Source organism: Mytilus californianus, unplaced genomic scaffold (genome assembly GCF_021869535.1).
Source record: "Mytilus californianus isolate M0D057914Y unplaced genomic scaffold, xbMytCali1.0.p SCAF_5, whole genome shotgun sequence".
NCBI classification, from domain to species: domain Eukaryota; kingdom Metazoa; phylum Mollusca; class Bivalvia; order Mytilida; family Mytilidae; genus Mytilus; species Mytilus californianus.
The window spans coordinates 7801138-7815046 of NW_026262701.1; the positions used below are offsets into that span (position 1 = coordinate 7801138).

At 31.3% G+C, this 13909-nt stretch overlaps 1 protein-coding gene across 1 annotated transcript; it reads left to right on the top strand.

The window, feature by feature from the left end:
* Positions 1 to 5135: 5135 nt before the first annotated feature.
* Positions 5136 to 13478, top strand: LOC127701565 (dynein regulatory complex subunit 4-like). The gene is made up of 10 exons (XM_052205509.1): positions 5136 to 5226; positions 6930 to 7040; positions 7515 to 7712; positions 8305 to 8511; positions 9141 to 9401; positions 10028 to 10195; positions 10562 to 10648; positions 11377 to 11586; positions 12291 to 12356; positions 13115 to 13478. Exons 1-10 carry the CDS (start codon positions 5224 to 5226, stop codon positions 13262 to 13264), a joined length of 1461 nt encoding a protein of 486 aa, XP_052061469.1. The 5' UTR covers positions 5136 to 5223; the 3' UTR covers positions 13265 to 13478.
* The last annotated feature ends 431 nt before the right edge of the window (positions 13479 to 13909 follow it).

Genomic DNA, 13909 nt, shown 5'->3' on the forward strand with positions numbered 1-13909 from the left:
TATTACACTACAAAAGTAGTGGTACTCCAGATAGTGGAGGGAAGAATAAAGAAGAAGGTGGATTATTTGTAGATCTTGTCTTGCTGATTATTTTTTCTGTATCAAGTTTCGATATATATCTATTATAGTTTATATGTTTATTATAAATAATGCAAACAAAAATGATAAAATCTGTCATTTAAGGGCACTAACTCTTTTAAAACCTCAGTTGACCAACAATTTCAACAATATCTATTTACTTGTATTCTTGCCATGTGGGGAATCACTGAAGCATGACTGTAGCGGGCCCCCTCTTATGACAGTCAGTACCCCCCCCCCCCCCCTTTATAAAAAGTTCTGGATCCGCCACTGGTTTTCAAGGTAATAGGCAAAAATGCAAAAAATATTTAAAAAAATCTAATTAAATATTTCGTGGAAGGGCAGACTAAATAATTTCAGAGGTTGAGGACTAATTTACCCTAGATAACACACAAAAATGATTTTTTTTTAAGTTATGCATTTTTTAAGATTCACTTGTAGTCTTTCGTCAAGTACTTTTAGTAAAATTTAGCCTAAATATATAAAAATAATACAATCTGAAGCGAGATGATGTATCAAATATTTTTCTTTTATACGTTTTAAAGACAGAATAGTCAACTCAAACACGCCTGAACATAAAAAGGTGTACTCGACTTTCTCTTTTCCATGAAATTATTGGCCATTTTGGGGATTTTTTCCCAAAAAACTGTCGCTGGGGGCAGAGATGCAAATGAATGCTTTAAAAAGGTCAATCTATTATCTTTCTTTGGATTTTTTTTCGGCGGAATTTATGCTTATGCACAAAAAAGATTCACATTATTTGCACCAGAGACATATAATACAATTATTATGTGTCTCTGTTTGCACCTACCCCAATCGACTGTTTTATGACAATGTGTCTATAATTTAAAAGTTTACAAATGTCTCAAAGCTCTATACCATAATTTAAGTAAAAACGCATATATAAGATGCATAAAATCCTAAATTATGCACATTCATTAAACTGTTAAATCCCATAGAAACAGATGTAAGCAATTCAAATTTACCAACTTGGCCTTTTTTAACTTCTCTAACAAATAGTTCCATTTCTCTTGTTTTATTTCAACCTGGTTTCCGCCTGAATAGAAATATGTTCACTTAGGTCTTCTTCCGACTGTCAGTAAAAACCCTTTCTTAAGGGCTTCCGTTTGACTGTGCAGGATGTACAAGTACGCAGCCACGTACGGTCAGAATTGGGACGTTAAATCCGATACCTCGTGTAAAGAGAGTGACATGCTCTCTGCAAGTTAAGAACCATTGCAAGCCAACAACTCTTTTAGGGTCCGTAGGTGGCCTGTTGTAAAGCTAAATTTCTTTCCCTATCCAATATACCGTAATTTTCCAGTGGCAGTCCAAATTTCCCTGACCTTCATCCCGGACGGCCTCTATTACACGACCTATACCTATTGTATTTATTGATAATTTGTTATCGTCCTGAACATGTATGAAATATTTGCCACTGGATGTTAAGCAACCAATAATCAATCAATTATCTTGCTGATCATTTTTGCTTTTTAAAGATTCTGTCTTTTTATTTTACATTTTTATAATAAAGAGTATAGGCGGGGATGGCTTTCCGTCTTGATGAGGGATCCAAACTTTATACAATATATCACATGAAATGTACAGTTTAAATTTGATTACAGATTTTCAAAATGTATCCTCCCATGGCTTCAGCCAAATGACTCTTTGGTAATGACAGCTTAATATACGGGAAATCAAAATAGATCTAGATTTCAAGCCAAGGTTTTCGTTCGTATCGTTTCCTTTCGTTTCGTTTTGTATTGTTTTGTTTTGTTTTTTGTTATTTTTTTTAGGGGGTGCATGGCTTGCCGTCCGGGTGAGGGATCCAAACTTCCAATTTCACAGAAATTTACAGAATGGTTTTGCTGTTAAACTGTAACGTTTTTACCTCTTTTTAAATAAGGGGATATGGTATGATTATCAATGAGACAACAAGCAACTATGATAAATCACCGTACAACATTCTACCATGTTGTATAGTCAGCTATAAAAAGCTCCGACATGACTAACTCAAACATTTCAAACGAGAAAATCAACGACCTGATTGATGACAAAACGAAAAACAAATCATGACAGACAGCAACCAACGACAACCACTTTATAACGAACTCCTGATTTGGGAAAGGCACATACAGAATGTGGCGGGATTAAACATTTTTGTTAGCGATCAACCCTCGTCCAAACCTCAGAAAGTGGTGTAACCGCCCAACGTAAGAACAAACTGTAACAATTAGTTAGAAAGCGTCTGTCTCATTAGATTTACACTAAGGACAAAAATCAACATACAGAAAAACAAGAGACAAAAAGTATCGTTCTAAGAGTACTTGCTCTTTATGTGGAGAAACTTTGATTATACGTCCAATGGACTTCTGCTATATTGATAAACTATTCATATTACAAAAGCGTGTAACAAGAATTATTCTTTATGCTCAACAAGATTTTTCATCACTACAAATATGTCGAAAAGTGGGCTAGTAATGAACGATTCGTCTTAGACTGACTGAATATCAGATAGGAGTATTTGACGTCTAAGAGTATGGATGATAATCCGCCTGCATATTTATGAAATATCTTTTTCTACGTGTGCTAAATTTATGTGAAAATATTCTTTAGTTGAAAACATCAAATAATGGAAACGCATTTGTTCACAAACTGTATATAGTGTAGATTTTTACGATTTATATTGATGCTAACTGTGCTACCCTCTTAAAATAAAGTATTTGTAACACCAGTTGACATATATCACACAAAGTATCTTCTTCCATCTAATTATTTCCAATTTTTAAGAATTATAATGGTAACTTATGTTGTATTCCAGAATAAACAGCATGCAAAGGGAAATGATTGGAACCTATCGCTTTTTTTTTAATGAGTTCTTCAATAGTATCAAATAACAGATTTTTCACTTGTCAAATAGTCCAAGATCCTTCGGAAATCAATGTATTCCGTACACATTTTTTTTTACAAGTTTGCAAAATCTCTTCAGTTTGGATTGATCCATATGGACCTGAATTGGTACAAGCGGTTTCGAAGGACAAAAATATACGAAATTTTACTAATCATCATTAATTGTTCCTCAGATTCTGCTTTTGTGTATTCTGTTTTCAAACGGCTTATATTTACTGGAGGTGTGATGAGATGATCGAAGCTGTTAATTTTCTCCTTGATAATATTCATGTATGTTTCGGCAATAAAGTTTATCGACAGGTTGTAGGTATTCCTATGGGCACCAATTGCGCCCCTTTAATAGCAGACTTGTTCTTGTACTGTTATGAATCACAGTTTATGACCAAACTTAGTAAAGACCCGTCTAAATTGCATTTAATTGATAAATTCAACAACACTTACCGTTATCTTGATGATATTTTTTTTAAATAATCAAGAATTTTCTAAATATACTGCCGAAAATTACCCAAAGGAACTTACTTAAAATAAATCAAATATAAACGGTAATAACTGTCCTTTCCTAGACGTAGATATTTTAGTTTTACATACGAAACTCTACACTAAAAATTACGACAAAAGGGACGATTTTTCGTTCCCTATTGTTAATTTTCCTTTTTTGGACGGTAATGTTCCTTTGGCACCATCTTACGGTGTTTATATATCACAACTCGTTCGCTATATGCCCGTGTCTGTTGTAACGTTTTGGATTTCAATGACCGTAATCTATGTATTACTGGTAAATTATTAAGTCAGGAATTTCGTTACCACAAATTACTTTAACCATTACTAAATTCTTCCATAGATTTTGAAGTTTGGTTGTACCTGTAGAAAACTTATTTCAAACGGGATAGCACATCCTCATTTTTACGGAGATGTTGTTTACCGAGCCCAGAAATTTGGAAACGATCCGGGTAAACTTATCGATCCTTTAAATAAACTTATTCTAAAAGGTTACCAATTCAACACTGTAATTAGTTCTTTGAATATTGCTTTTATTGGTATTAATTTTGATTTTGTCATCAGTAAATTAAAATCAAACTAAATATTATTCTTATATACATGATATGCACATTCATGGCTCTACAATCTGTCGATACCTGTATCTTGGCATTGCACAAGGTCATGTTTTTCTCTGACTGTTTATGACGTCTTTACACTAAATCCATTGGATGTTGGATGTGTAATGATTTCAGTATATTTTAGTCTTAGATGCATGATTTTTTTCATTAGTTGTTATTGGTTTTGAACTAGCTGTCAGTAACTGCGAGTACTCTCAGATATGTACTTAATGTCTTTCTGCTGTGTGGATGTATAAGTACCCGTCCACGTCCACTCTGTTTTTTCGGTTAGAAGTATTTCTATTTGTATCCATCTGATGAGTTCAGCCTTTTTCAACTGATTTTAATAGTCTGTTCTTATGCTGTACTGTTACACCATTGGCGCCTTCAAACGATTTCAGGAGCCTGCAATTCAGTGGTTGTCGTTTGTTGCTGTGTAACATATTTGTTTTTCGTTCATTATTTTGTACATTAATTAGGCCGTTAGTTTTCTCGTTTGAATTGTTTTCCATTTGTCATCTCGGGGCCTGTTATATCTTACTATGCGGTATGGGCTTTGCTCATTGTTGGAGGCCGTACGGTGACCTATAGTTGTTAATTTCTGTGTCATTTGGTCTCTTGTGGAGAGTTGTCTTATTGGCAATCATATTACATCTTCTTATTTTTATATTTGTTTTTCAACTTAAAGTAGAGGGTAAACCCTTGTATCTTATCCTTCACGCAGAAGCAAACAAGTTTATTGGAAACATGAATTATACAAACAACCTAAATAAATGTACAATTACGTTCTTTTTGCGTCTAACGTTTAATAGGTACCGTCACCAGAAAATAAATACGTGTTTTAGTATTTTCTTTAAAACTGTTATTTATTTTTTTTAGAAAACCAGTATTATGTTTTTGCGATTTTTTTATTTCTCAAATAACTTATGATAATATAATTATTTTTCACATGCTTTGATATTTCACTTAGCCAAAAAAATCGAATAAACTGTACATCTAATTATTTATCTCGTTGTCTTGTACGAGATTTTGAGTTTATTTACATCCGGGGACCGTCACCTGGACAACAAGTACATCAGAAAAGGGGAACATACATTACACCTTTTGAAAACAAAAATACCAGGAACAAACTGAAAAAATGGTAGGTTTATGGATGACTACTAGTTAAATATTCTACCCCTCTACCTATCTTAATCGTTTTTTTTTAAATTCAACAACACATAAACGACAAAACAACATGAAATTTAAACCTGTAATGTTGTTTTGCAGATACATTTAACCAGAACTTGGACTAGAATATCCTAAACCAACGGTTAAATCAATAAGTTTCTTCCCTCTTTATTTGAACATTTATTAAATAATTCGTTAAGAGGATTTATTGCAAATAGATTTATGTTGATCTGTCGACCTATGTACATAAAAATTCACCCTGTCTACTTATTGGATATACAAAACAATTTACCCCTCTATCCTTCAGATGGTACTACAATCCCTTATATCCTAGGAAAATAACTAATTGATTCGAACGTTGGTTGAGGATGATCTAGCAAAAATAGATAGAGAATAATGGTGTGCTAAGATTAGATATAAGGAATATAGAGAATAAGGCCAAATAAGAATAAATGTCTGTTTACGATTACCTGATCGAACCAAAGTCATTTAATTTCTGTCGTAAAGTGAAAAATTAACTGAACTCGTGTCAAAAGTGAAGTAGGAATTGCCAATATATTTAATCAATTGCCTGTTACATCACAATGTTCACAATCGTGAATATGACAGCTGTTTTTAGGAAACTAGCGACTCGACTCGTGTAATGAAGTAAACACTTTGTCACCATTTTGTTCCAACTAATAACCAAGGGAAATAATCCGATCATTAAAAATATTGGTAAACTCGGCCCATGGACAACTCAGACCGCACATCTCAAAAATCATGTCGCAAAAAAAAAAAATGAAAAATTAAATATAAAATGGAAATACTGACCTACCTACCCTATTTTTTTTCTGATGTAACCTTAAACAGATATGTATATTTGGCCTAATGGTAAATAAAGAATACAGAAAAATGGTCTAAAGAAGAAATGAAGGATACCCCATCCAGACCCTCATATTATGTATTCTGTAGGTGTCGCATGGGACATAATATATTGAGTATACTATTCCCAGGTGTCGCTGAATCAGGGTCCTATTGTCAAAAAATCATGTTCACACCCTTTTTGAAGGTTTTAGTTAGACATTCTAAAAACATAAACAGGTTTTCTTTAGTGTTTTGTGAATTATTTTGACAAAATGAATATAAGATATTGTCATGATGATCTTGAGGCCAAGTTCATTCATGAATATTTCAAAAAAAAACAAAAATATCAAAATAGCTTGGAAATACCAATGAAGAGTAATCGATGGATATTTGATCAACTAGTCGCAAAAAAAAAAAATATATCAAAAAAATTAAAGAATTACTATTCTTGAAAATATGAATATTTTGATATATACATCTAAAACATTTATTAATTCAACCTGTATTTGAATAAAATAAGGTGCTAAAGAACCCAGGATGCCAACCTGTTAATGGAGCTAACAGACCTGATACTGGTGTCGCTCTTGACACTTGATGGTTACTCATGGAATGTAAAACGTCTTTGAGTTAAAAAAAATCTTCACACTTGTACTAAAATCACATGTTCCTATAGGTCGCAACTGTATATAAAATTAACTAAAACCTAATATAATTTATTGTTTTTATTTTAAGATAAGACTTACAGAACTGCACCATATAATGGGGAATTAATTATTTTGTTTTCATTCTGAATATCTTTATATTTAAATTTCGATTTTCAATTAACAGCCACCTAAAAAGAAGAGCGGAAAGAAGGGAAAGAAAGGGAAGAAATCTGGAAAGGCCAAATCACCAACAGTTATAGATGGAATCTCAACAGAAGAAATGTCCAAAGAACAGGTATAGACTGGTGCTTAAGAAAGAGAGGCAGAAGATACAAGGAAAATCTAACTCATAAGTTATCAACAAACTGACAATGTCACATACAAAACACAACAGAGAAAACAAATTTGGAAGAATGAGCACTATGAACCTATCCAAAAACTGAGAATGATATCAGGTGCTCTGGAAGGGTTAGCAATAAAAATGATTAAAGCCTTATTCAAAGCTAAAATAGAATTAAAAAAAGAGAACAACAAAAACCCTAACAAATACCTGCAATATTTTTAGTTTGTAGCTGGAATAATTTATATTTTCTTTATCTCTAGTTCTGGATGATTTATTATCTTTAAACACAAATTGTGTTGTTGCACAAGTTTATAAAATGCAACTTGTTTACATCATTTATAAAATGCAAAATTTTTACTTCATTCCTTAAAAAAACATTTTTTTATACTAGAAACATTACAAAAAAGTGAAATGTTTTAATTACAGTTGGAAGAACACATACAAAGATTACGTGAGGAATTGGAACGTGAAAGAGAAGAGAGAAACTACTTCCAATTGGAAAGAGACAAGGTCAACACATTCTGGGAAATCACAAAAAGACAGTTAGAAGAAAAGAAAGCAGAACTTAGAAATAAAGACAGAGAAATGGAAGACTCAGAAGAAAGACATCAGACTGAAATTAAAGTAATTTTAAAAAACCTTTTTTCATCATATTCTTTAATTACCTATTAATTGTTTTTGTGAATTATAAATGTTCAGTATTTTAGAACAATTGTATGAAAAAAACGGATGTAGTCATCAAAATGTAGGTTTTAGATTCTGAAACAAATGAATTTACAAGAATATTGATATGCATGTATTTGTTCCTCATTTTTGTTTCTTTTGTAATGTTCATACAACCTTGTAGAAATAAATTGAAATGAAACATGCTAAATTCAGATATTGTCGTAATGTGACCCGATAGCTTTCACTAAAACTAATACTGACATAATTTGTGTGCAGCATTTCCTGAATCATAGTAAAAATAGTCTCATTTTTGTTCTTTGTTCAATAATTGAATTAATAAATGCCAACAGAAATTTCTGAATTTAAACTTTTTATATCTTTTTCAAATATTCTTATTAAAATCTAAAAATATATTAGAATCTGTACATGCAGAATAATATATTTAATTATCACAGATTTATGTTTGATATCTGATGAATAAGATTTTATCAGTGAACTTCATATCTAAATGAAAATATTTTTTCACTGATTTACCTTTTTATCGTTTCAGGTTTACAAACAAAAAGTGAAGCATTTACTGTATGAACACCAGAAGAATATAACAACAATAAAGTCACAAAATGTATCCGCCCTTAAATTGGCACAAAATGATCAATCGAAAAGTGAGAAGAACCTGAAGAAAGATAAACGAGCCCTTACCACACAAATCAAAGAAGAGGAACTTTCTCATGAAACATACATTAAAAATTTGAAAAAGGTAAGAATATCAAGCACAATTAAAACATGTGGTTTAAAGGGGATACCAGTACTCATAAGAATAAAAGGAAAAATAGTAAAATACACAATCCTTATGTAATATAAGTTAGGTAAGAATTAGTTATATTGCAACTGAGAAGAATTGCCTAAAAAGGGCTGTCAGAGGTCAGATCAATCTCTGAATACACATCATATAAGCCCTTTACAAAACATTTCCATTAAAATATTTCCGGATTTTCTTTGAAAATAGATTATTACTGTGTTGGAAATTTTGTTAGATGATCAGTATAGTTAAGTTAGTTTAAAGGATAAGGGTAGGCATTTAAAACTATATTAAACATAAAAGATCATAAAAAGTGAAAACAGCAATGGCCAAAAATACTGCAAAGTACAACAGATTACTTTAATCACCAACAAACAAAAAAAACCTAGAAAAACAAACAACAAAAAACAACACATGGTCCAAATAGTCTTGACTTAGTACAGGCCCAAATAAGGTGTGATTTAACCAATTTTAACATGTGCTCAAACCTCCCCCTTTGTCTTTTTAGACCATACATGAGTATTAAAAAAAATCTTAATTTGTACCCCAATTTATTGATCAAACAACTTTTTTATATTTATTTTTAGACAAATGATGAAGAAATATCAAGGTTACGAGCAGACTTTGAGAGACAGGCTCATGAAATTGAATCAAAGTATGAAAAGAAGATGAGAGCATTGAGAGATGAACTGGATTTAAGGAGAAAGACAGAAATACACGAAATAGAAGAAAGGAAAAATGGACAGATTCATGATTTGATGAGAAATCATGAAAAAGCTTTCAGTGAAATTAAGAACTATTACAATGATATTACAATCAATAATCTGGCACTTATCAATACATTAAAGGTAAGTGTTAGATTAGGTTGTTCTTAAATATATGTTTACTTAATAGTTTTTTGGAGTTTATGATAGTATTAATTGATATTTAAAATAACTGCCATCTTTCAATAATCCAAATTGGTACTGATTGCTATGTGAATTTACATGGTAATAAATAAATAGAAAATAATCAAAAGTGCATATGACCTATGAATTAGCTATATTTTTTATCATGATTATTCATAAAACAATGTTGTAAATGAAAATAGTATGTTGTTAAGTGTCAATGAAAGGAGTTGTATTTTGGTATATGTCAATGAGACACAAACCCAACAACAGCAAAATATCAAGGAAAGACGTTTTGTATATACTCTCTTTTAAATTGTTAAAAATCATCTCAAAACTTTTTCGGAATAACATGAACTTACATGTAGACCATGCAATGACAGTATTATTGTTCATAGGGTACCGTTTTTGTGGATTTCATGGTATTATCCTAACAGGAAATATAGTACCCAGCAAAATACATATTTTCCATTAAATCAAAATTCATAGTACTATATATATTACAAAAAGACTAAGATAGAGATCAGTGATAAAATATTGAAGTCGTAATAATGTGGCTAACACAATGTTTTTCTTTTATATTATAGGAACAAGTAGAGGAAATGAGAAAAGAAAAAGAAAGAATGGAAAAACAGATGAATGAGATACAGAATGAAAATAGAAGAATGAAAGAACCATTAGAGAGAGTGAAAGAAGAACTAGCAGTATTACAGAAACAACTTGCTAATTATGAAAAAGACAAAGAAACACTCAGAGTAAGTACTGGGGCACTCAATAATTTCAGAATACTGGGATATTTCAATCACATAGATATAAGAAGATGTGGTATGAGTGCCAATGTTCATTTTCATAAGAGACATTTGTCACTAAATGTTAAATAAACAACAATCAATCATCATCACAGTATGACTATGTTACCAACATTGTATAAAGTTTTGAAAAAAGAGAATGAGATTGTATTTTTTTTTAAATTTTAATGGCATAAAATGAGTATGTTATCATTATTTGTCTTTTGTAAAATATTATTTAACACATGAAAAATGATATGATATAAGTGACTTGAGAAAAAATTGATGACATGTGGTTCAGGTGTCATGATTTTACTTTTTGAACTATTTCAGATGACTAAAGCAAGGTTGAAGGTCACAGAGGATGAATTTAGAGCATTGAAATGGGAACATGAGGTTCTTGAACAAAGATTTGAAAAGGTATTCAGACAGCTTTGATAATTTAGTTTTTTAATTTATTGTTACCAATTAAAATGGATAAACCTCAAATATTCCATTAGACTTCAATTTTAATAATTTTGTAAAGTATTACAATAACATATTATTATGAAAAAGACTAAGTGACTCTCAGAGTAAATTTTGAAATCAAATATCACCTTGGTAATCTAGTAACATTCAAGCCTTAAGGGCTAGAGGTTATGGATATGAATCCCTGGCCAGTTCTAACAAAGGACTTGAAAAATTAGTATCCTGTATCCTTTGTTTTTCTATTATTATTAGCTGCTTCTCTGCTTAGCATGTCTCTCTGTGGACTGTTACCTTTTGAACTAGCACATTAAAAATCCTGCTCAGAGTTTTGTTCTAGTACAAGGCAGGGGTCATATTCATATCACATTGAAATTTCTCAGTTAAAAATGCATGTAATATTTGCCATTGGACAATGAACACAAATTCATGATCAACATAATTTTAAATCAATTACTGGAACACTCAATAATTACAAAGGCTGCAATAATTAACATTGACATGTTGTCAGTCATTGTATTGTTAACATCAGCATGTACGAAGGTATGTGTATACTTCAAATGAGACATTCTTACTGGTTTGCTTGTTTGCATATCAAAACACTCCATTACAACATTGAAAAAAGTTATAACTGTTTTTATTCTGAATAGTAGTCTATATTTTTATCTTTGGAATTTTTTCAGACACAAATGGAGAGAGATGATTTGTACAAGAAATTTGTTAAAGCTATTCATGAAGTTCAACAAAAAAGCAACTTCAAGAACTTCTTACTGGAGAAGAAACTGGGAGCACTGGCTGACACTCTTGAAAAGAAGGAAGCCCAGTTGAATGAAGTCTTATCAGCATCAAATCTTGACCCAACTGCACTCACAGTTGTCACAAGAAAATTAGAGGTAAGTGTTAATCTGACGTGACTCGTTTTGTTAATAAAATAAATAAAAAAATTCCATGAAATATTATAATGGACATTTTGTGGGATAAAAAAGATTGAGAACATAAAAAAATATTGATATTAAAAAGATAACATAAAGCAACAAACAAAACAAGTTTTCAAAACTAGTATTGACATGGCATATAGGAAAACATATTGATAAAACATTTTGAAATACTTATTCCTAATTTTTCTGGAAAGCGAGAAAAAGGGATTACTTTTGAGGTTCTTTTCAAAATATTTAACCTTTCATATTTGATGTGCAGTTTTATTCGATGCCAAGCTGAATTTGAGTTTTAAGTCATGCTCCAGTGGCTAAGTTTTCTGAATAGGTGGGTTTACTGAATTTTTTTAATTTGGTCTGCTGTTGCATCAGGCCAGTCATGGAAGAGTATGAATCTTGCAATGAATTGGCAGTCCATATAATTATTTTTAATATGCTACAAAGCAGGCAAGATAAATCTCTTTTTGTATACAGTTTTGTATTTTCAATCTAGAATATGGTCTTTGATTCACTACAATCACAGTCTGTTGCCTTTTGTTGATAACATGTAAATGGAATATATTTATTGAAGTTGTGCATAAAGTTTTTTTCCTTGGTTCTGTTATTGCACAGTTTGATTTTTGTCCTCCCTATATTAAACAAGAATTTTTATTCTTCTTTAGGATGTATTGGACTCCAAGAACAGTGCTATTAAAGACCTGCAATATGAGTTAGCTAGAGTTTGTAAGGTAACTATATTTTGTCACTTATTTTAAATTAAAGAACAAGAAGAAATGTTTATTTTGTAAATTTAAAAATAGGAAGATGTGGTATGATTGCCAATGAGACAACTCTCCACCAGAGACCAAATGATGAGGAAGGTTAGCAACTATAGGTCACAATTGGACCTTCATTAATGAGCAAAACCCATACCGCATAGTAAGCTATTAAATGCACGGAAATGACAGATGTAAAACAATTCAAACGAGAAAACTAATGGCCTGATTTATGTACAAAACAATAAATGAAAAACAAATTTGATATACAGTAATAAACTGCAATCACTGAATTATAGGCTCATGACTTATGATAGGCACATACAGAATGTGGCAGGGTTAAACATGTTTGCTGGAGCCAAACCCTCCCCTAACCTGGGACAGTGGTTATAAACTTTTACTCAGACAAATGCAATTTTTCTCAACTGTTTACCTACTGATTTTAGAATAATAAGTGACGTCTAATGTTTTTAACTTTATCATGTTTATACAGTTGGTAAAATTATAGTTGTGTGAAAAAAGGACTCAGTGAAACACATAAATAAATTTAGGATACCTTTGTATATTAAAATTTTTAAAGCTACTTCATTAAGACATTTGAGTTTTGGTTGTGTTCTAGAATGAATATAATGAAGCTTTAGGATAATTTAAAATATTCCATTGTCCAGATTCCAGACACAGTTTATTTTATTTACAAGTACAGATTTTGATGTTTTTTCCCTCTCTTACAGGCACACAATGATTTGTTAAGAACGTATGAGGCCAAGTTAACACAGTTTGGTATACCAACAGAAGAATTAGGATTCAAACCATTAGAGAGTACCGTTGGAGGACAAGCTTTGGGACAAGGACCTGCTGGACTAGTGTCGGCCCCTTCATAAATTACTGTTTCAAAGATAGTAGCCATTCCATCCAAATAGATAACAACCTTATTGAAATATGATGTCAAATCATGAACTTTGTACCAATTTTATATTTTAAGAATTGACTGTCTTTAGAGAGAGAGCTGTGATAACTTATTTTTACATGTGTACTTGTGATGTATATAATAAATTATGTGTATATCTGACTATTAAAAGAAAACATCTAATTTTATTTTCCTTTGTTTTTTAAGTCCATCTGACAGGTTTGCAAACCAGAAATATTTGCTTTGGCTATCAATTATTATGGAAGGATTTCACAAGTGGAGTTTTTATCCTTTGTTGGATAACTGAATGAAATAAATGTTTTGATGATCACTAATAGAAAATGAAAATAACAAGTTAAATAATTTCATGTGTCTGAAGCGCTTTAACGGATTTACCGTCATCAGGAACGCCCAAAGCTGAATATTTGAAAGCAGAGGATGTACAAGAACTGAAACAGTTGAAGAGCTATATGACAAAAAAATACCTAATAATAGCGCTTTCCTTAAGGACAACACATAGATCAGTGTCAAGATTTTGTGTATAAGTAGTAGGAATTTTTGTTGTAGTTCTGAATGTTTACTGCAGCCTGTTTCATATTATGTTTTGTAGATATTATAG